Here is a 20364-nt window from a genome sequence, read left to right on the forward strand (position 1 = left end):
GCTTTAGAAGTGCCTTTTTTTAATATATGAGGGTGCCCTTGTATTTGGGGCATAGATGTTCAGCACTGAGATTTTTTCTTGATGGATTTTCCTGTGACTAATATGAAATGACCTTCTTTGTCTCTTTTGAATGATTTTAGTTTGAAGTGTATTCTGTTAGATATTAGGATAGCTACACCCTCTTAATTTTATAGAATATATTTTCTGTGCCTTTGAGCTGGAGTTCTCCTTCTTCTCTTCCTATTATTCTTTGGTTTAGTCTTTCTATGGTGTCCCAGATTTTCTGGATATTTTGTGTTAGGAATTTGTTGGATTTAATGTTTTCTTTGACTAATGAGTTGATTTCCTCTATAGTATCTTCAACACCTGATATTCTCTCTTCCCTCTCTTGTATTGTTGGCTATGTTTGCCTCTGTAGTTCCTGTTTATTTACCCAGATTTTCCATTCCCAGAATTCTCTTGATTTGTGTTTTGTTTATTTCCTCTATATCAGTTTTCAAATCTTGAACTGTTTGCTCACCTGTTTGATTGTTTTTTTTTTTTTGTTTGTTTTCTTGGGTTTCTTTGAGGGATTTATAATGTCTTCCAATATTGTTTGTCTTCATTATCATAAATTAAGGCACAATGTACCCAAACCTATAGGACACTATGAAAGCACTTCTAAGAGGAAATTTCATAGAACAAAGTGCCTACATAAAGAACGTGGAGAAAGCTCACACTAGTGACTTAGCAGTGTACCTGAAAGCTCTAGAACAAAAAAGAAGCATTTTAACTCAGAAGAAGAAGACAGGAAATTGAGGACTGAAATGAATAGAAACAAAAAACCCACTAAGAATCAATGACACAAAGATCTGGTTCTTTGAGAAAGTCAACAAAATAGACAAACCTGTATCCAAACCAATCAAAAGGCAGAGAGTGAAAGCATCCAAATTAACAAAATCAGAAATGAAAATGGGGACAAAACAACAGACAATGAAAAAAATCCAGAGAAACTTTAGGTCATACTACAAAAACCTGTACTCCACAAGATTGGAAAATGTAAAAGAAATGGAATACTTTATGGACAGATACCATATACCAAAATTAAATCAAGACCAGATGAACAATTTAAATATACTTATAAATTGCAAGGAAATAGAAGCTGTCATCAAAAGCCTCCCAACAAAAAAAAGTTATGGACTCGATGGTTTTAGTGCAGAATTCTATCAGAACTTCCAAGAAGAGCTAATACCTATACTCCTCAAAGGGTTCCAAATAATAAAAACAGAAGGAGCAATGCCAAATGTTCTTTTTATGAGGTTACAATTACCCTGATACTGAAACCACACAAAGAATGAACCAAGAAAGAGAATTACAGACCCATCTCACTCATGAACTTAGCTGAAAAAATACTCAATAAGATACTGCCAGACCAAATCCAAAAACACATCAAAAAATCATTCACCATGTTCAAGTTGACTTCATTCTAGAGATGCAGTGATGGTTCAACATATGAAAATCTGTCCATGCAATTCATCATATAAATAAACTGAAAGTAAAAAAAAACATATGATCATCTCATCTCATTAGATGCTGAAAAATCCTTCACCACAATCTACCATCCTTTCATGATAAAGGTCTTGGAGAGATCAAGGATGCAAGAAACAAATCTGAACATAATAAAAGCAATATAAAGCAAGCTGAAAGCAACATCAAATGGAATGGAGAGAAACTCAAAGTGATTCCACTAAAATCAGGAACCAGACAAGGCTGTTTATTCTCTCTGTATCTATTCAATATAGTTCTTGAAGTTCTGGCTGTAGCAATAAGACAACAAAAGGGGAATTTTCTTCTAGAATTGCTTTCAGCTGTCATGGAGGCGATGTTCTTTTAATAAGATCCTGTAAAATTAAAGTGATAGTTAAGTTTCAAAATTATTGTCTAGTATAGGTGCAAACAATTTCCTAGCAGTCGATTTTTTCAAAGTTCTTATTTTGAGTTCTGGCCAGAATGTCATTGGAAAGTGCAACATTTTATCAGCTGCTACCAAGAAAGAACAGTGCTGTCTGCATCATTATGTCATCTCAACCAGGTAGAGTTGTTGCTATGGGGCCCCATCTTCTTCCTGCAAACTTCAAAGATTACTGCAGGAAAAGGATCTGTAGGAAAATCTATCGTTCATCATGAAAAAACTGAAACATCATTCATATAAACATACATTCAATGAAGAATATGATATAGACAAAAAGGCATGGAGAAAGTAAAATTTTTCCTAAAGTCTTTCTTCTGTTCCATACCAGATGGCTCCTGATATGAGATAGAAACTCTGAATGTTCCTTTTAACAACACACTTGAATTTAGAGAAGTATAGAGCCATTGTCCAACTCCAAAACCAGCTGAATATATTAATCTCTCTCTCTCTCTCTCTCTCTCTCTCTCTCTCTCTCTCTCTCTCTCTCTCTCTCTGTGTGTGTGTGTGTGTGTGTGTGTGTGTGTGTGTGTGTGTGTGTAAATATAAGTGTAACCCATACCTGGATTCATTAACCATATTCTTTTTTCTAGATGCTCCTTAGTGGATAGTTATTTTTCTTCTGTCAGCATTCAAACATCCAAGGTCTCTTGAATTTTTGATGATGTGTATTTTCCTGCAAAGATAAAAGCAGAACCTGCCCCAACCCTATATGGCTTTCTTTACCACCTGTATGGTTGTCACCATTGTGGATGAGCTCTCATTTCTCTGTTTCAATAGTTTTCTCATTTTTAAAGGGAATCTTTATTAATTTTGATGGTATCCATAATTTTTATTCTCCTTTGGAAACTAGAGCAAAAACCCTTCCCCAGCATAGTACATCTCCTGGTTTCCATTGTGAGGTCAACACATCCTTGCAATATACTGGTTGATTCAGTTCAGAAGTTTTTTTTTTCATTATCCAGTGCCTCTCTGCTGCTGTTCTTCCATTCTCATTAGCATTAAGAAAATTTAAGGTTAATAAAGCATTATGCAATCTATTTCTGGGGGTATTTTCCATCCCTTTTTGTTTGTTCAGCATATCCTTTATAGTACGTTTAGACCTTTATATAACTGTCTGACCTGTAGGATTATTTAGTGTGCCTGTAATGTGCTCTGTATTATAATAAGCAGAAAATCATTTCATTTTCTTAGATACATATGCTGGACCATTGCCTGTCTTTATTTGTGCAGGTATACCCATGATGGTCATAACTTCCAATAAATGTGTGATTGCTGAATCAGCCTTTACTAAGCTCAGGGCAGTTGCCCACTGAAAACCTGAATACATGTCTATGGTGTGGTGTACACATTTTAATTTGCCAAATTCCATAAAGTGGAACACATCCATCTGCCAGATTTCATTCTATTAGAACACTTGGATTACTCTCTGAAGGCAATGGCATTTGATTATAGAAAGAGGAAGTAGAACACCACTTTATAATCTCCTTAGCTTGTTGCCATGTAATAGAAAATTCTTTCTTTAAACTTTTGCTATTGACATGATGTTTTTTATGAAATTCAGAGACCTGCAACACACTTCCAATCAATAATTGATTAATTTCACCATTATCTTGGCTAGAGGACCTGGCAGACCCATTCCTGATTATGTCTTGTACCTGGATGAATAATGAAGTCAATTCAGTATCTTCTGGTATAAATTCTGTGGTTTCAATATGCAAGATAACTCTTTCTGCATATTGCAAATCAGTAATTATATTGAGAAGTTCTTTAAAATCCCTTAGTACCATAAGAATAGCATATAATTCTGCCTTCTAGGGGCTTTGTTCCACCTTACTTAATTATTCTGATTTGTAACCTGCCTTCCTTGATTTATTTGCAACAGTATAAAATGAACAGGCTCTAGTTATTGGTACGTCATCATCAGGGAAAAATTCAAAAGTTCTTTGTATTAGGTTAAGTCTACTGCTTTTGGGATAATTTATTTCTCCTAAAAACAATAGGACAAGCCATTTGCTAGGGTTCATTGTCTTCCCATAACTTTTTTATTTGATCAACAGTAAAAGGCACTATAATATCTGATGGGTCTATATCTGTTAATTGACAAAGTCTCAATTTACCTTTTATAATCAATTGAGAGACATTTTCCACATAAGTTTTTATTTTTTACTTGTTTTATGTGTTTAAAAAGATCCATTCTAAGATAATATCATCCCTCTGCATTAAAATTCCTGTAGGAGAAATTATGGAAGTCAATATGACTAGAATACAATTAAGATTTGGATTAACCCTATCCACATGTGTCTCCTGTACTTTCTCCTCAACAATTGTCAATTCCTTTTCCACTTCAGCTGTTAATTCTCTAAGATTATTCAAGTCTTTATCACCATCTATTGTTTTTGATTAAATAAATTATTAGATCAGGTGTTATCCCAACATCTGATCATAGTCTGGAAATGTCTCCTAATAATCTTTGAAAGTCATTAAGAGTCCACAACCTGTCTCTCTGAATTTGTGCCTTTTGTGTTCTAATTTTCTGTAAACCTATTCTGTAACCTAGGTGCCTCCTCTTTTAATCTTTTCAGGAGCAATTTAAAATTCCAATTTAGGCAAGACTTTGTTTACTTCTTCAATCATCCTTTCTAAAGTATCTATATTTGAATCAGATAACAAAATGTCATCCATGTAATGGTAGATTATAGACTTATGGAATTGTTTATGAATTATTTCCAATAACTGGCTTACAAAAAGTATTGGCACAGGGTGAAGCTATTGAGCATTCCCTGTGGGAGGATGGTCCATTAATATCTTCTAGTAGGCAGAGAATTATTATAAGTAAGCACTGTGAAAGCAAACTTTTCTCTATTTTTTTCTTGTAAAGTATAGCAAAGAAACAATCCTTTAAATCAATAACTATGAGAGGCCATCCCTTTGGTAACAGAGAAGGCAGAGGAATTCCAGATTGCAGAGGGTTGGTTGAATAACCTTGTTGATAGCCCTTAGATCTGTCACAATTTCCTATTTACCAGATTTCTTTTTAACAACAAATACAGAAGAATTCCAATGGCTGGTAGATTCTTCTATATTTTGAGTATCTAGTTGCTCTTGTACCAGCTTTTCTAAAGCCTGCAACTTTTCCTCAGCTAGAGTCCACTGCTTAACCTATATTGGTTTCTAAGTTAATCATTTTAGAGGAAGTGCTGTTGCTACCTCTAAAGGTTTATCAATTGCTTTGTGGTCTTGTACAGCCTGAATGACTGGTGTCTATTGTCTATATATCTTCTAATATTTTCCTCAGAAACATAAGTTTTGGGGGCTGCAGGAATGTTAATCTGGGTATTCCATTGCTGCAATAAGTCACAACCCCACAAATTTACTGCAATATTAGATATATATGGCCACAGCCTTCCTATTTGCCCTTCTAGCAATATGTATTCAACCCATTTTGTGCTTTGTTTTACCTGAGGTAGGGTTCCAATTCCCAGGAACTGAATGGCTACCTCTTGAAGAGGCCAATTTGGATGCCAAGATTCTGGAGTAATGATACATACATCTGCAGTCCTGTCTATTAAGCCTTCAATAAAAATGCCATTTATACAAACTCTTAGTTTTGGTCTTTGATCATTTATAGAAGTCTGCCAAAATTACATTTCCTGTGTCCTACTGGATTTTTTGTCTCATCCTCCACATTTACCCCATCATTCAGATCAGTATTGCTTTTTACAGCAGGCATTGGATTTTTTAATTTTCTTGGTGAGACATGTTCTCCACTATAACTGGAAATGACTAGACCACATTTGCCATGGTGGCCTGTGAGAGGCCCTCCACAGCTTTTCCTGATGGTATCAGGTTGCTTTGTCTATCTTTTATTGACATGCATTCATTTGTCCAATATTGACCTTTTCCACACCTCCTACATACACCTTAAGACTGAGTTCTCCTATTTCTGCCATTCCCAGAGGAGGTATTATTCCTAGTAATCTGTTGTCTATAGTATCTTCTTGTATGTCCCATTCTACCACAATTAAAACATTTAGTATTTTGATGTCTTCTCTTACCATTGGAAATATGTCTAGCTTCTGGGTTAGTTACCCCTATTTGTACAGCCATAATTAGTCTTTTCAAAGAGTCACTAAACAGTCTCTCTGACCCTGTTTAACCCTAAGATATGATTCAATTGTCTTTCTTAGTTCCTGAATCCTGTCATAAGACTTTAAGGCTGTTGTGCTGCATAGGGAAAAGGTGTGATCATCATAAAGAGCTTGATCCTTAGGATCAGAGTAAGGTCCTTCATCTAGAATTTGATCTAGGGAAATCTCAAGTCCATTTGCTTTTTCTTGTTGCTCTAAAATTCTAGTCTCCTTTTTAAAAAAGCACCTCCAAAGTAATTGCTGTCCACTTTCTAGATCTCCTGAAATTAACTGAGCCCAATCTTGAGGTCTTGCTTTGTTACTGAAAGCTGAGGTTTTAATAATCTCCCTATAAAAGGACAAGAGTAGTCTGTAAGCTACAATTGCTTGTTTAATTTCTTAAAGATCAGTCATATGTATGGGCTCCCATGTATATCCTTTGACAACCTTAGGGTAGTTGGGGCTCAATACTTTTTATGTTCTTATTACTGGAAAAGCAGGCAGAACTCTGGGTAAGCTATGCTGGAAATTTTTACATACCGAAAAGATTAAATTTTGCCTTTGTACCTTTTGTTCCTGGTAATCAAATTTGATAAGTCCCTCAATTTTTTCAAATCTGTTTACCATTGCCTTTTATAATTTCTGGATTTCCTGTGCAGTGTTCTGCTCTAATGCTCTCATTAAGTATTCCAAGGTATGAAGTCTGTCCAGTAAAGATAATGTCTCATCCTTGGACATAATCTTTATAGCATATATATTACCTTTCTGGAGAGACATTCTATCAGTCAATCTGTCATACACCTTTTACAGATTCTGATTAATACATCCAACAGTACTGTCATTGATTGGGTTTTATGTGCCAAATCATCTGTTTCCTTCTTCAGAGTGCTTAATCTTCCATTAAATAAAGTTGTATCCTTCTTCAGATTTCCAAACTCTTTCTTGAGAAACATGGTTTCAGTCTGTAAAGCCTGCACCATTTCTAAAACCTCCTCATTCCTAGCTCCATTGTCAAACCATTTTTTAAGAAAAAATGTTGAGGACAGAACTAATCCCCAGAATTAAGTTTAATATAGAAGGGATATCTTATAAGTCTTGTGAAACCTCACACATGCTGTAAGAGGCTATTGAAACCTTGGACAGTTAGATTGTCCAACATATTACACTTTTAAATTAGCAATTTGTAATCTATATTTAGGATATTAAATCTTACCTGTGGTTTAATTAGCTAGATTAGGTACAATAACCGTAACCTGACAGTAGGTGTCACAGGCCACCTACAATTCAACCCAGCTGGGCCTGGCAATGCAGTTGGAGTCATGTGACTGGTATGAATCTGATTTTAGTGTGAAATGCTAAAAGATATGCTTAAATCAAAAGATAGTTATTAATAGAAATCACAAACTGTGTGTACCACTGTGGGCTCTGATTGGTCAATAGCCAAAGGAGCAAAGTGATAACATGATAATAGCAGGCACCCAGGAAAGCCCGTATCCTGTCTTAATTTCTGTGCAGTGTGCAGTGGCAAGAGGACTGGAGGCCACTCTAAGGTGAGTAATGAGATAATATAAAGAACGGCAGCCAATTTGCAGAAAGAAAAGCCACCACTTTGTGAGACTTCTATATCCAAATGAAGTGCTGACTCCATGCACAGGCTGCAGCTGGTTGAGGGGCCTAGCCCAGTGCACTCTGAGCTGGCAGTGGGTAGTAGAGCTTGGAGGTTCTAAAACCAAACATTCAATGGATGCCAGATGAAGGTGTAAGTCACAAAACAATCACACACTAGTTTTGAATTATGATTAATAAAAAGATTGTTTATTTGAGGGGAAAACTTACAGATCACCGTCCTAGACAACAGCCCTCTGAGTGACCAAGAACAAAGTCTAGCAGTCAGAAGCAGCAGCCTGAAGCAAGAGAGCTGGAACAGGGCTACAGCTGCTTTTTAAACCAAAAGAGACAATGTCCAAGTGGGCTGGTATCTTAAAGCCTATTGGCTGAAGGAGAGGAAGGAGCTCCCTCCGCACCTAACCTTGATTGAGCAGCCTCCTCTCAAACTTGTGTTTGCTACTTGGAAGGAGCCTTACTTTCTCTCTCGGTGTTCCTGAGGTTTGGCATTAGCAGTATTCTTTCTTCAAAACAGTATTCTTTTCTCATGGGCAAAATTCTCTTTCCCATTGACAAAACCAGATATCTCTCACAGCCCTTAAAGTTATTGGGAAAAGCAGAGCAGGCAAGCTTGAACTCAAATGACTTATAAAAGTCAGAATTGACTCCAGATGGATACTGAGTCACACTTGAAAACCATACATGTGCACCCATTAAAAGTGCACACCAGGCACTGATGGCTTTTTTGCCTCTTGCTCCTTTCTTGTCTCTCTTCTTTCTCTAGTCTCTTTGCTGTTCTCTCTGTAATCTTTCTGTCTGTCTGCTATCATCTCTCATGTCCATATCCAGACATGGCCTTTCACTCTTTCCCTCCTCCAATAAACCTCTTGTTCTAACTGTTGCATGAGATGTTTTTTAGTGGTATACCTTGGAGGGACCCAGTGAAATGTACTGACTTATTTCTTTTTCTATTTATCATTACAGGAACTATATCTAGTCAAACAAGCACAACTACATTCATGTTCACATCTTTCTAATCTGGTTTCTGTACTCAATCATATAAAACTCATTGCCAGAACATTTCCTTTGATGTGTTGGTTCTAATCCAGTCAGCATAGCTACTCTTCTTATCTAATGTCTCAGCAGCACTGCACAATCTAAAACACTTCATACTTCTAGGAACTCGTCTCTGTTGGGTTCTCCATACCTACATCAATGTCACAGCCAAATCTGATCCTTAATACAAACTGGCAAAGTAAACTGGTTATTCTTCTAGATGATTCTAGCTCACCTTCTTTGATTCACCTCTTCCTTCGCAAACTGCTTCATCTTATTCCTTCTTGTTCACTCTTTGATTTCAATTTCATATCTCAATGTGAGCATGCCCTGATATCAACTTACTATCATTTGAAGTTTATTTATGGGTTATGTATTATTATTTATTTCCTTATCTTTAGTTAGACTTATTCATGGCCAATAATATCTGAACATACTAACTGAAAAATTCTATAAGTAAATCAATTCCTAAAGTTTGAATTCCATGTCATAGAAAGCATGGGATGGAGTTCTCCACTGTCTTGCTGAGTTCAGCTCAATACATAATTCAGCTCTTCATCTAGGGTATCCATACTGTATACATTACTCACTCAGTAGTCACTTAGAGCCAAGTCAGGAACAGTTATACCTTGGCAATATCTGAATGCTTATATTCCAATTGTTCTCATATGACTTAGTGCACTAATTGGTCCATTTTATTATGTTATAATTAATTTCTTGATGTATTTATTACTTTTTTCTTGCTGAGGGTGACAAAATGCCATCACCAAAAGCAACTTGAGAATGAAAGGGTTTATTAGCTTACATCTACTGATCACAGTCATTAGCTTAGGGAAATCAAGACAGGAACTCAAGGAAGCACACTGCTGATAAGATCTGATGCAGAAGGCATGGAGGACTGCTGCTTATTGACTACTTCCCATGGTTTTCTCAGATTGCTTTCTTATACATTTCAGAACCACCTGCCCAGGAATAACACAATGTCTATGGAGTTGGCACTCACACATCCATCATCAATCAAGAAAATATGTCACAGACCAATGTGATGGTAGCATTTTCTCATGTGTGCTTCTCTTCTCAGATGACCCTAGCTTATTTTGTCAAGGTGACAAACAACACCAACAAAAAACTAACAAAAACACTCACATTCTCTGATATGTGAATTAAAATTTCACTAGCACCTAAATGGAAAATCTGTGACATGTGAACGTGGCATTGGAGGGAAGTAAGTAGAACTGGGCATTTCATTTGTAGTCACAATTATTAGCATCAAAATGTATTTTCTCTTTCTTGAGATGATTATCACAGAAATAAATCATATTCAGTCCTACTGGCAGGTAGTTATGTCAGGCAGAAATCAAGTTGTTTCCAAAGGACATGTTGAAATAGGTCCTGGATTAGGGATCTTAATGAAATGTTTTATTTTATTGCCCCACCTGCATTATAGCATTATAATTCCAATTTCAACCACCCTGCCTCTCTGTACTTGTGCGTTTTTAACTTTTTATGGGAGAATGTGAACAAAGGTCAACTCAGCCATATAAGACATCAACAAAAGACCAAAGGTCTAATTCACCAAAGTCCAACTCAGTGAACAAAGAAACAGAATGTAAATAAGATATTCCCTAATGAATCTTGAGTAACCTAAACAGCTAGCTGCATCACTGACTTCCAACCCATTAAGAATGACCACACAGTGGAAGCTGGATCATGGAGCATCCCCTCTCAGCTAACCTGTTATACGTAAAGATAATGGTCATTTTCTGCCTGGAAGAGAATACCACACTCCAGCATCTGGGGATCTATATGGGCTAGGATGCACTGAGCTACATCCAAGTCCTTCAACTGTGCCTTGAGTCTCAAATCCAGAGTGTCTAGTTCATCCTCTCTGGAGAGTGATTTTGCCATTCTTCCTCTGGCTTCTCCCCCGCTGGGAAAGAAGAGTGGAGCATTGAAATGACTTCTTAGACATCCTTTTATGCTGTTCTGATGTCCGTGAGCTGCCATGCAGTGTTGCATCCAGATTCTCTTCATGTTTTCCAGAATGTAGGACAAGATCTATACTGCCTATCCTTGATCTCTATTTTGAGCACATGGAAATTGTTTTCCCACACTTTAAATTCCTTTTTTTTCCATATGGGTTACATCTCTCATGCTTTTTCATTGTAACTGCCTTTGAGGTGAATCGGAGGAGTTGGAGCCTTGTGTCCAGGAATCTTCAAACACAGGTCCCAAGTAAATTCTATATTGTGGCAAAACTTTGACCTTTGAAATTGGTTTCCCCTGTGGGGAAACAATTGAATACCTGACAGATCCACAATCAAATCCCAACTTCCAACTTCATAGGCCCATAACACATGATGCTAGTCATAATTCCATTATTCTTGTAGACTAGATGAATAAATTACTAATTTTGAACACATTGTGCATTCTTTTCCATTGTAATACAGCAAAATTATCTGGAATCACTAAAGAATCTTTAAAAAGCTGTAAAATGTGTATTTTCTACAAAAACAGAGTGAAAACTCTGCCCCCAGTTATGCATGATTGTTGTTACACTTTTAAGTCACTTGTTCACTATTTCAAGTGAAACAAAAATTACAACTGAATTTTTTCACTGGCTGTAACTCCTGCTCCAGGAAAAAGAATTTTAGAGATCCGAGCCACCCTTGACCTTTGAAGTAGTCACACTCAATCATTAATAGTGAATGGTTTGGCTTCAGATATTGAGCAAATATTTGATGATTCAACCCACAAGAAAACACAAGTTTCCAAGTGTTCAAGTGTTTGGGATGGAAAATCAATTTGGTCAACAGATTGCACAAAACTGTACAGATAACAGCTGCATATTCTGGAGCACTGGTTATGACAGGCAAAGAGGAGACAGCTAGTGAACTTTATCTGGTTTCTATCATTTTGTATTTCCCAAATCCATCTCAGTACATATTAAAGAATCAAGATTAATCTTTCCAAAAACGTGGCACCAATTTTCACTTTGAAAAGTATACCCAAACAATGACTTGGATACAATTGGCACCCTCTAAGGCCAAGTAGCAAGGAACTCCAACTGATGGATATGGAGTTTACACACTGTCTTGATGACTTCCGTCTTTATTCTCTATTCTTTCAATTTCTTTCTGTGTTCTTTCTATTGTATAAGTTTTGTATAGTTTATGTACCCCAAATTGTTTTTCCAGCAATATAAAAATTGCAATGTGGTTACATTCATGTTGTCAAGTGGATGATGATAGTGCATAAAGGTAGAAACACCTTTTTATTCTTTCTTACATCTTTACCATTTTACATATTACAGGTGAAAAAAAAGTTATTCCAAGATCCCACATACATTCAAACCCAAGAAACTTGTAATAGACTGTGTCGGTAAACAACCTATTCTTGTCAGGTCTTTTACTGGCAGGCTGCATTTTGCAGTTACAAATGAAGGACCAATTACTTTATTACTTACCTTGAAAAGCAATCTGATAAAAAATCTTAAATGAATCAGATACCTAAACTTTTATATATAACAAATAATCAGTCAGCTCTACTTTAAAACTTTAGGGTACATACCCACTCATTAATAGTTTCTAATATCAGGAGAATGAGATCAGAAATTGGTATAAGGAAGTCATCATTAGATTTTATTATTAACCAGACCTCGCATGGGGAGATAGCAACAATCAGGCTGTATTTTATTTTCAATATAGACTAATGAATTAGACAGCTCAGCTAAGTGTTCTTGTGAACTTAGCTTCTTTTCATGGGTTATTTATCTTAAAACTATTAACAAGGCATATGGCTTAATCTGGAGAAACATTGAAGCTTTGTATTAGTTAATGATATGTGATTGCCTCTTTTTAGCATTAAAAGAATTAGAGCCAGCCTGGCTCCTATACTCAGGTGCATTTTTTAAAAATCATTAACATGAGCAGCTCCTAAGATGGAACTCATAGGCCTTGTTGTGAAACACATCCTTACATTTATATTTATTCATTAAAATTCTGTATAGGTTTTCATTATTATTATCAAATTACACAGTACAGATTACAGAGGGGTCATCTTCTTGACAAGCTACAGGTAGAAATGCCCAGTACAGTGGGGTATTTCCAAGAGATAAACACACTATATTATGGGAGTGGAGATGTAGCAACACCTACTCATACCATGCTAGATACCACAGAATGAGACCTGCAGCATATATGTAAAGAAATAACAGAAACAAAAACGATTCTAGGGTCTGTATTCCGTGGCCTTGCCAAAATGGCAATAACCAGTCAGAGAGCTTTCTTCATGTGGGCTGACACCTGGAATTTCAATTACTATTTGTTGTTCCTTTGACATGGCCAACAGCAGGGTCTCTTGACTATTTGGTGACTTTTGAATACCACCAAAAACAAGGAGACCACAGCTCTGATATGAAAGGCCCTCTCTTATTTCCTCACACTGGCTTGGGTAGTGAGTATGCTAAAAGATTTCCTGAAGTCACACTGTTGAGAACAGAAGGAATCCAAATTCATCACTGCTTTTATCTCTGCATCAGGACCAAGCCCTTTCCTTGGGGAGGAGATCACTATACTCTCCTCATAACTTACATATGAGTCTTCTTCACTGGGCTATGAGGATGAATAAGGAAGATGAAAACTTCTCCCACAGTTGTTGCCGTTGCTGAATATTTGTCTACACTTAGTGCCTATGTTTTGCCTCACTTGCCTAAGTTACCTGCTTGTTTTAATAAAGATCTGAATGTTTAATTACTGGGCAGGTGAGAAGAGGTAGAAGTTCTGGGTAGAGAAAGGAACTTACAGTTTATATCTAGCATAGTAGGAGAAGCCACTGAGACACAGAGGGAGTTGTAGAAATAAAGAGCCATGTGGCACAATGTAGACTAATAGAAACAGGTTAATTTAAGTTGTGAGAGCTTGGGAACAAGCCTAAGCTAAAGACCAAACTTTCATAATCAATAGTATATTTCTGTGTCATTATTTGTGGCTGGCAGGTCAAGTCGTACAAGAAAGAATCAATACACAGAGAAGTGTTTTGAGCTATTACTTTGAGTGTGGACCACAAGGATGCAGGGTTTTGAAGTCACTGTTTTTAATATCAAATGATGACCAGTGTATTGATATTCTATTCCTTCGCTTATGCTAGGAGATGACTTAAATCAATAACTTAAAGAAAAAGAAAGAAACCTGGTTGCTGTGCATGGTAGCACATGTCTTTAACCCTAGCACTCAAGAGGCAGAAGAGTTCAAGGATACCCTAGTGTACACAGCAATTTCCAGACCAGCCAACATTGCAAAGTGAGACCTTATCTCAGAAAGAAATGAAATCACAGGTTTGCATCAATAAAAAATATCTAATATTATCAAGAAAACCGAGAAAAGGAAACTGACTAAGGAAGTTGGGTCACAATAAGTATTAAGGGATACATTTACTGTGAAGGTCTATGTAGGATGATTTTAAATGAAAAAGACAATACAGCCGGGCAGTGGTGGTGCACGCCTTTAATCCCAGCACTCGGGAGGCAGAGGCAGGCAGATCTCCGAGTTCGAGGCCAGCCTGGTCTACAAGAGCTGTTCCGGGACAGGCTCTAGAAACTACAGGGAAACCCTGTCTCAAAAAACCAAAAAAAAAAAAAGAAAAAGAAAAAGACACTACAAAATGGTGAATGCATATGAAACAGTTCAACTTTTAAAAAGTGTTATTTTATAGTCACACTTTAGTTAGGTGCAAAAACAAAACCAATTTGTTTTTCTTTATATTGTTCATATTCAAGATAAAATAAAATGGGCTTTCTGTTTTAGGAGGAATGCTATCTCCTGGTTCTTTGTGTGCCAAGTAATTAAACGGTATCATTTTATCATTATTTATAGAACAGAACATCTCTGTTCAAACATTGGGAGAAAATAAAAGTGCTTTTGAAGTTTGTAGATCAAGAAGAACTCCCTGCTTTGTACAAAACTCAAAAGGTAGAGCCCACAATCCACTAGAGGATGCCGGGATTTAAAAGATGCTTAAATACTTGGACCTCCCTGCACTAGGTAGTTGTTGAGTAGATTCCCAGGCAGCATGAGGGCTCTCCTTAACGTGGGGTTGCTCTTGTTTTTCGTCACTGTCCAGGCTAAGGTCTATGAACTCTGTGAGTTTGCCAGAATTATGAACAGAAATGGAATGGAGGGCTACAGGGGATTCAGCCTGGAAAACTGTAAGTCTCTTCTTGATCCATTCAGATAAGCACCCTCTTGATCCATCCAGATAAGAACCCTTTTGAGAACAGGTACAAGGAAGCAATGAGTAAGCAGAGAGGGAGCTGGAGTCAATAAGCATTTAGGATTCCTGTGTGTTTTCCTTAATTTGATTAAGAACATTTTTGTCTTTTTTATCAGTGACACTGGGGTGATGATATTGGAGGGGACAATGGTGCCATGTTCACGTACTCTTGGAGTTTCATTGGGTTTTCCAGTTACTTCAGAATCAATAGTGCAGACAGGGCTGGGAAAAGGTGGGAGAACTGACTCATTCACAACTTGAGTTCTGAGAGCCTGGAGTGAGTGATATCTGTCTTCATTTCTCTTTCCATGGTATGGACCTTCTCTGAGAAAATTACTCAAAGTTTATGAACTTCCTATTCAGGGCAGAGGGATTCTATTCCCCCTTAGTTGCTGCTTAAACGAGGTCTTCTGAAGCAACAAATGAAACAATGTAGTATGCTTCTTCACTCTGGGATGGCCTCTTGTTCTGCAAAATGAAAGACAGGGATGAGGAAAGGTTGTTCATGGCTTACTACATCAACGCAAATGTAACTAATGTGCTTGTTAGATTTGTCAAAAGAGATTAATACTCACCAACTATCTGTCCATGAGCAAATAAACAAACAGGTGTATGTGTAGATGGATGAAGAGATGGGGGACGGATGGATGGATGGATGGATGGATGGATGGATGGATGGAATAGTCAAATAGCCTGTTTTATTTGAATGTTCTTCCTTTCAATAATCTCATCAGCCATTTTTTTATGGTACACATTTTGGAATCCAAGCAACGGAACACTGAAGCAAGAAATTTTTGCGTGTTCTGTGTCAAAGTAAGATACTTAGTGACACAGAGAAAAAAAAAGAATTCTAAATTAACATGTAAATTCCGCTTGGTTATGAGAACATTTCTCTGAAGAAATCCTTATTTTTTTCATAGGAACATCATCTATTAGCTTATCTATTTGATATTAATTTATAAAATCCAACTAACCCCTATTCCTGTTTCTATTTTAGACAGAAGTATCTTGAGGGTAGATGTGGGAGGAGAAAGCAATGGAAGAAACAACTACTATATTTTGGGGAGTAGGGTCTTTCTTTCACTGTATAACACTGAGTGACCTGTTATTTGCTAAGGAGACCAGACTGGTCTCAAATACCCACAGATTCACAGGCCTCTGCCTACTGATTGCTGGGAATAAAAGTGAGCACCGCTGTGATCAGTCCATCTCTTTGATTATTTTTAAAAAAACATTCTTCTCTTTGTTCTCAGTCAAACTGATTTATCCTCAAAAAGATTTTACTTGGGACACTTGCAAGTCACTTGCTGACTAGGTACAGCAGTTCCATGTACTTGTAAGGTAGAGGGAGAGGATCACTTGAGACCAGAGACTACCCTGAGTCACACAGCCAGACCTGGTCTGAAATAGTGGTAGCATATTTTATAGTTTAATCATATGATTGTACTTATAGAGTCAATCACTTGTAAAATACAGCTAGCTTAAGGGTCTAATTTTGATATCCAATATGAATCATTTGATGTTGCTGCATATTGATGATTTTTTTTCTTTCTAGGGGTGTGTATGGCCCAGCATGTGAGTAAGTTTAATTCAAAGTATGAAACCCACAACTATCGGAAAAACATCAGCAGCTATGGGATATTTCAAATCAATAGCCAATATTGGTGTGATGATGGCAAAACCCCAGGAACATCGAATGGCTGTGGGATACCATGTAGCGGTAAGACAAGGCAGGTTTAGAAGGCTATCAAGATCCTACCTGCTCTTATTTTCGAGAGCAGAGATTCTTTGCAAGAGACACACTGAATGAAGCATCAGGAACCTGGGGAGACTTCTATGAATTTTAGAAAGGCATTGTTAAACACATCAAAATTAGCCGAGAAAGACATTAGGCTTAGATCCTAGCTTGGTGATAGAATACCCTGTCTACCAAACAGAGGACCTTAGTTCTGCCTCCAAAATCACCGAATGAATAAACAAAACAAACAGAAGTTTGCAAGATATCTCAGTGACAAGAGTCATCTAAGATGCTCAGCACCCATATAAAAGCTGAGTTTGGTGGCACACAATTTTAAGACCAACACTGGGGAGTCTGAGACAGGCAGATCCATGGGGCACTCTGACCAACAAGCAGAACCTAATCTGTAATCTAATTTCTGTGCAGAGCCTGTTTCAAAAACAATAACTGTTCCTTAGGCTGTCCTCTGAATTCTACACATACAAACATACATGAGCAAGTTCACTTGTAACATACCACCACATACATTGACACACATTTTAAATTAATCAAAATTTAAAAACTAAAGATCAGTATCAAATAAACTTAGTGGAATTTTTAATCCTATTCTCACATGCACTCACCTGTTGACAGACAAATGATTAAAATTAATAAAAATAAATATTTCTAGGAGATTGTTATTTCATAACATAAATGTTTCTGGAATATGTTCCACATTTTTGCAGGTCACTTTATTTTTGTATTTTTTCCTGAAGATTTCCATTCTCACTGTTTATGTAGGGGTAGTTATGGATATTGTTATAGGGTCATTTAAACAAAATGAATTTTATTATACAAATTTCTAGTATGTACTATAATAAAGATCATCTGACAGAGTACCACTAAGTCACTGGCAATTTATCCAGCATGATTTTATTTATATGTATTGGTGTACTTTCAGCGTTGAGAAATATTATTGTGAATTACAAATATGAAAGTTTATTTTTTGACTCTTTAGAATGCATGTCCAAACAATCTATTTCTAGACGTTATATCATCTAATAAAATAACATAGATCTATGTATTTAAGATGAAACTTATTTTTAACAAGAAAAAACAAGTTTTTAGCAGGATAGAGGCCTGGGATGGTACAACTTAAACTCATACAATTGCAGAAGCAATATATAATTTTTAGTCCATGAATATAATTGGTTCATGTTGTTCTATTCTTCCAGTATAGGAACTGAACTGGAGACTTGCTACATTTTCGGCCAGCATACTAAGCAGTGAACTATTAATTCCTACTCTGCTAAACTTGGTTAGTAATATTTTCAAGAGAAAAGAGATTGTGGGACATTTTTAAGCCTACTTAGCCTGTCTTTAAAGGCATAGTATAGACCTATCTACAGTCATTGAAATGTCTTAGAAACTATAGCGAAAGAGGAATATCACTCCAAGTTTGCCTGCTAAGAGTGCTGATGTAAATGAAAACCTCTGGACAACACTCTTCTAGACTATAAATCTATGCTGGCGGTCCATGTAGAGTTATATCATGTACATAAGTACTCACGTAGGAACATGTAAAGATTTTACAATTATACCCAAATTAAATTATATTTGCTTGGGTTCATGAGGTTATTATTTAAAACTACATTCGTAGAATATTGGCCTGGATTATCATTATAGCGAATAAAACTGAAGCAGCAATATTCTCTATGCTGAAAATAAAACAGTTAAGTCTTGAGTCTTTTCTTTTTGAGGTTTATTTATTCATTATGTTAACAGTTTCTATCTGCATGCAAGACAAGGGCACCAGATCTTATTATAGATGGCTGTGAGCCACTATATGATTGCTCGGAATTGAACTCAAGATTCTGGGGGCCAATCAGTGCTCTTAACCCTGAGCCATCTCCTCAGCCCCAAGTCTTGAGTCTTAGAGCACATGGCTCCTTTTATTTTACTGGTTATAAATTCTTAGAAAGAGCTTTATTCAACCAAGGCTTGTTCACTATTGTCTTTCTTAAAGTATCAATTTATCTTTATGTATGTGGGTGTTTTGCCTGCATAAGGACCATGTACCACTTGTGTGCCTGGTACCTGTGGAAGCCAGAAGAGGGCTTCCATTTCCTGGAACTGGAGTTACAGGTCCTTGAGAGCAGGGGTGCTGGGAATCAAATTCTGTGTAAGAGCATCCAGGTATCTTAACCACTGAGCAATCTGTTCAGGCCCTGTTTTCTTCAGGATAAATTTCCAAAGGTAGGTCCTGGTGACAGTTCCAGCATGTTCTATTTTCCAGTGTGAGAATAAAGAGGAACTTCTCTCATGGTAGCTGACAGTCCCACAGTCCCCAGTGACTCCTCATTACTACAATATGTTCTCAACTTTTTAATCAGTGCTGGAATCCTAAGAACACTCTACCAATTAAGTATATCCCAACACCCAGGAACTTTAAAGCTGAGAAATAAAATGACTTACAGTGTGTCATCAGGATAGAATCAAGAGAGACTGTCTCTAATAATCGTAGATGCATGGTAGCTTGGAATGCTCTTTTTGTAAGGACTGCTCAGTGTCACAGAAGAAAGCTGCCTGGATTTGTACTGAAAATGGGTTCTGTAACCGTCCTTGTCATTCCTCACCTCTGTCTCTTTCAGTTTTGGTCCAGGATGACATCACTGAAGCCATAAAATGTGCAAAGATTATTGTGAAATCACCACAAGCCATTAGAGCATGGTATGTTAGAACTTTGGAAGGAGAAATTGCTGGTTCTGTTGATTTATGCTAGTCTTTCTAAGGCCCAAGTGTGATACAGGGCACGTTGGTACAGGTGGGGCCTTTTGCTACATCATTGGTTTGGGGGAATGTCTCTAGATTGTGGGAATTCCCACATTTGACTACCCCCTCGTCGGGCCTCCAGATTATTTGTAGGTCAGTTCACTGTACCATGCATGTAATGTCACATTGACATTGAGCATCCTGTGCTCTGCTCATAGTCTGGAGAGATTCAAACTGCCATGTACACAGAGCTCTATCAGTTAATAATTTCTGTGTGCAGCTCTGGTCTGAATTTCACACTACATCTTGGCCCAGATAATAATAATCTTCCTTAGTGTCAGTCAGTGTTAACACTATTTCTCTTTCCTGCCATGGGGTTTGAGTATGTGTGTGACAGAAGAGTTCAGTGCAATCATTTTTTCCCTGTCTCACTTTCCCCCACAGGAATCCATGGAGAACTCACTGTGAAAACCAAGATCTCACCAAGTATCTTCAGAAATGCAAACTGTAACCACTGTGTGTTTCCAGTTCAGCTCATTCTCTCTCTTTCTTGCTCTACAAGTAGTTAGTTACAGGAAAGGCCACACTTCCTTGGTTTCTTCTTCCGCAAGCAGGCTTTAAACAGAAACAGGAGCAAAAAGGAGACTGTTTCCTAAGAGGGTTAGGCTAATGACTGCATACCCTGTTCTAAGCAAAACCTCTATTTTTCAGCTAACCAATGCATCAGATGCTGGTGACAGTGGTATAGCACTTTGGTCATTAAACACATCTCGATACATCTGTTCTTCACCTATGAAGTAATTCACATTAAGTTTTGTCAGATTTAATCTTCATGTTCGAAAGAATTATAACAATTATTTACAGGA

General features: G+C 37.0%; 1 protein-coding gene across 1 annotated transcript; it reads left to right on the forward strand.

Annotated features, from left to right (window-relative positions):
• Positions 1-14808: 14808 nt before the first annotated feature.
• Positions 14809-20009, forward strand: LOC119813624 (lysozyme C-1-like). The gene is made up of 4 exons (XM_038329004.1): positions 14809-14944; positions 16565-16729; positions 19378-19456; positions 19943-20009. The coding sequence occupies exons 1-4, from the start codon at positions 14809-14811 to the stop codon at positions 20007-20009; spliced, it is 447 nt and encodes a 148-aa protein (XP_038184932.1).
• Positions 20010-20364: the final 355 nt, after the last annotated feature.

The sequence above is a fragment of the Arvicola amphibius genome, chromosome 4, assembly GCF_903992535.2.
Source record: "Arvicola amphibius chromosome 4, mArvAmp1.2, whole genome shotgun sequence".
NCBI classification, from domain to species: domain Eukaryota; kingdom Metazoa; phylum Chordata; class Mammalia; order Rodentia; family Cricetidae; genus Arvicola; species Arvicola amphibius.

What these genes read in the sequence shown, in the direction of transcription:
- LOC119813624 (XM_038329004.1), top strand. Translation starts at nt 14,809, where the DNA reads ATGAGGGCTCTCCTTAACGTGGGGTTGCTCTTGTTTTTCGTCACTGTC. An exon ending in CTGTGGGATACCATGTAGCG is followed by an intron (nt 16,730 to 19,377) that starts GTAAGACAAGGC and finishes TGTCTCTTTCAG; the next exon opens with TTTTGGTCCAGGATGACATC. An exon ending in CCACAAGCCATTAGAGCATG is followed by an intron (nt 19,457 to 19,942) that starts GTATGTTAGAAC and finishes TTTCCCCCACAG; the next exon opens with GAATCCATGGAGAACTCACT.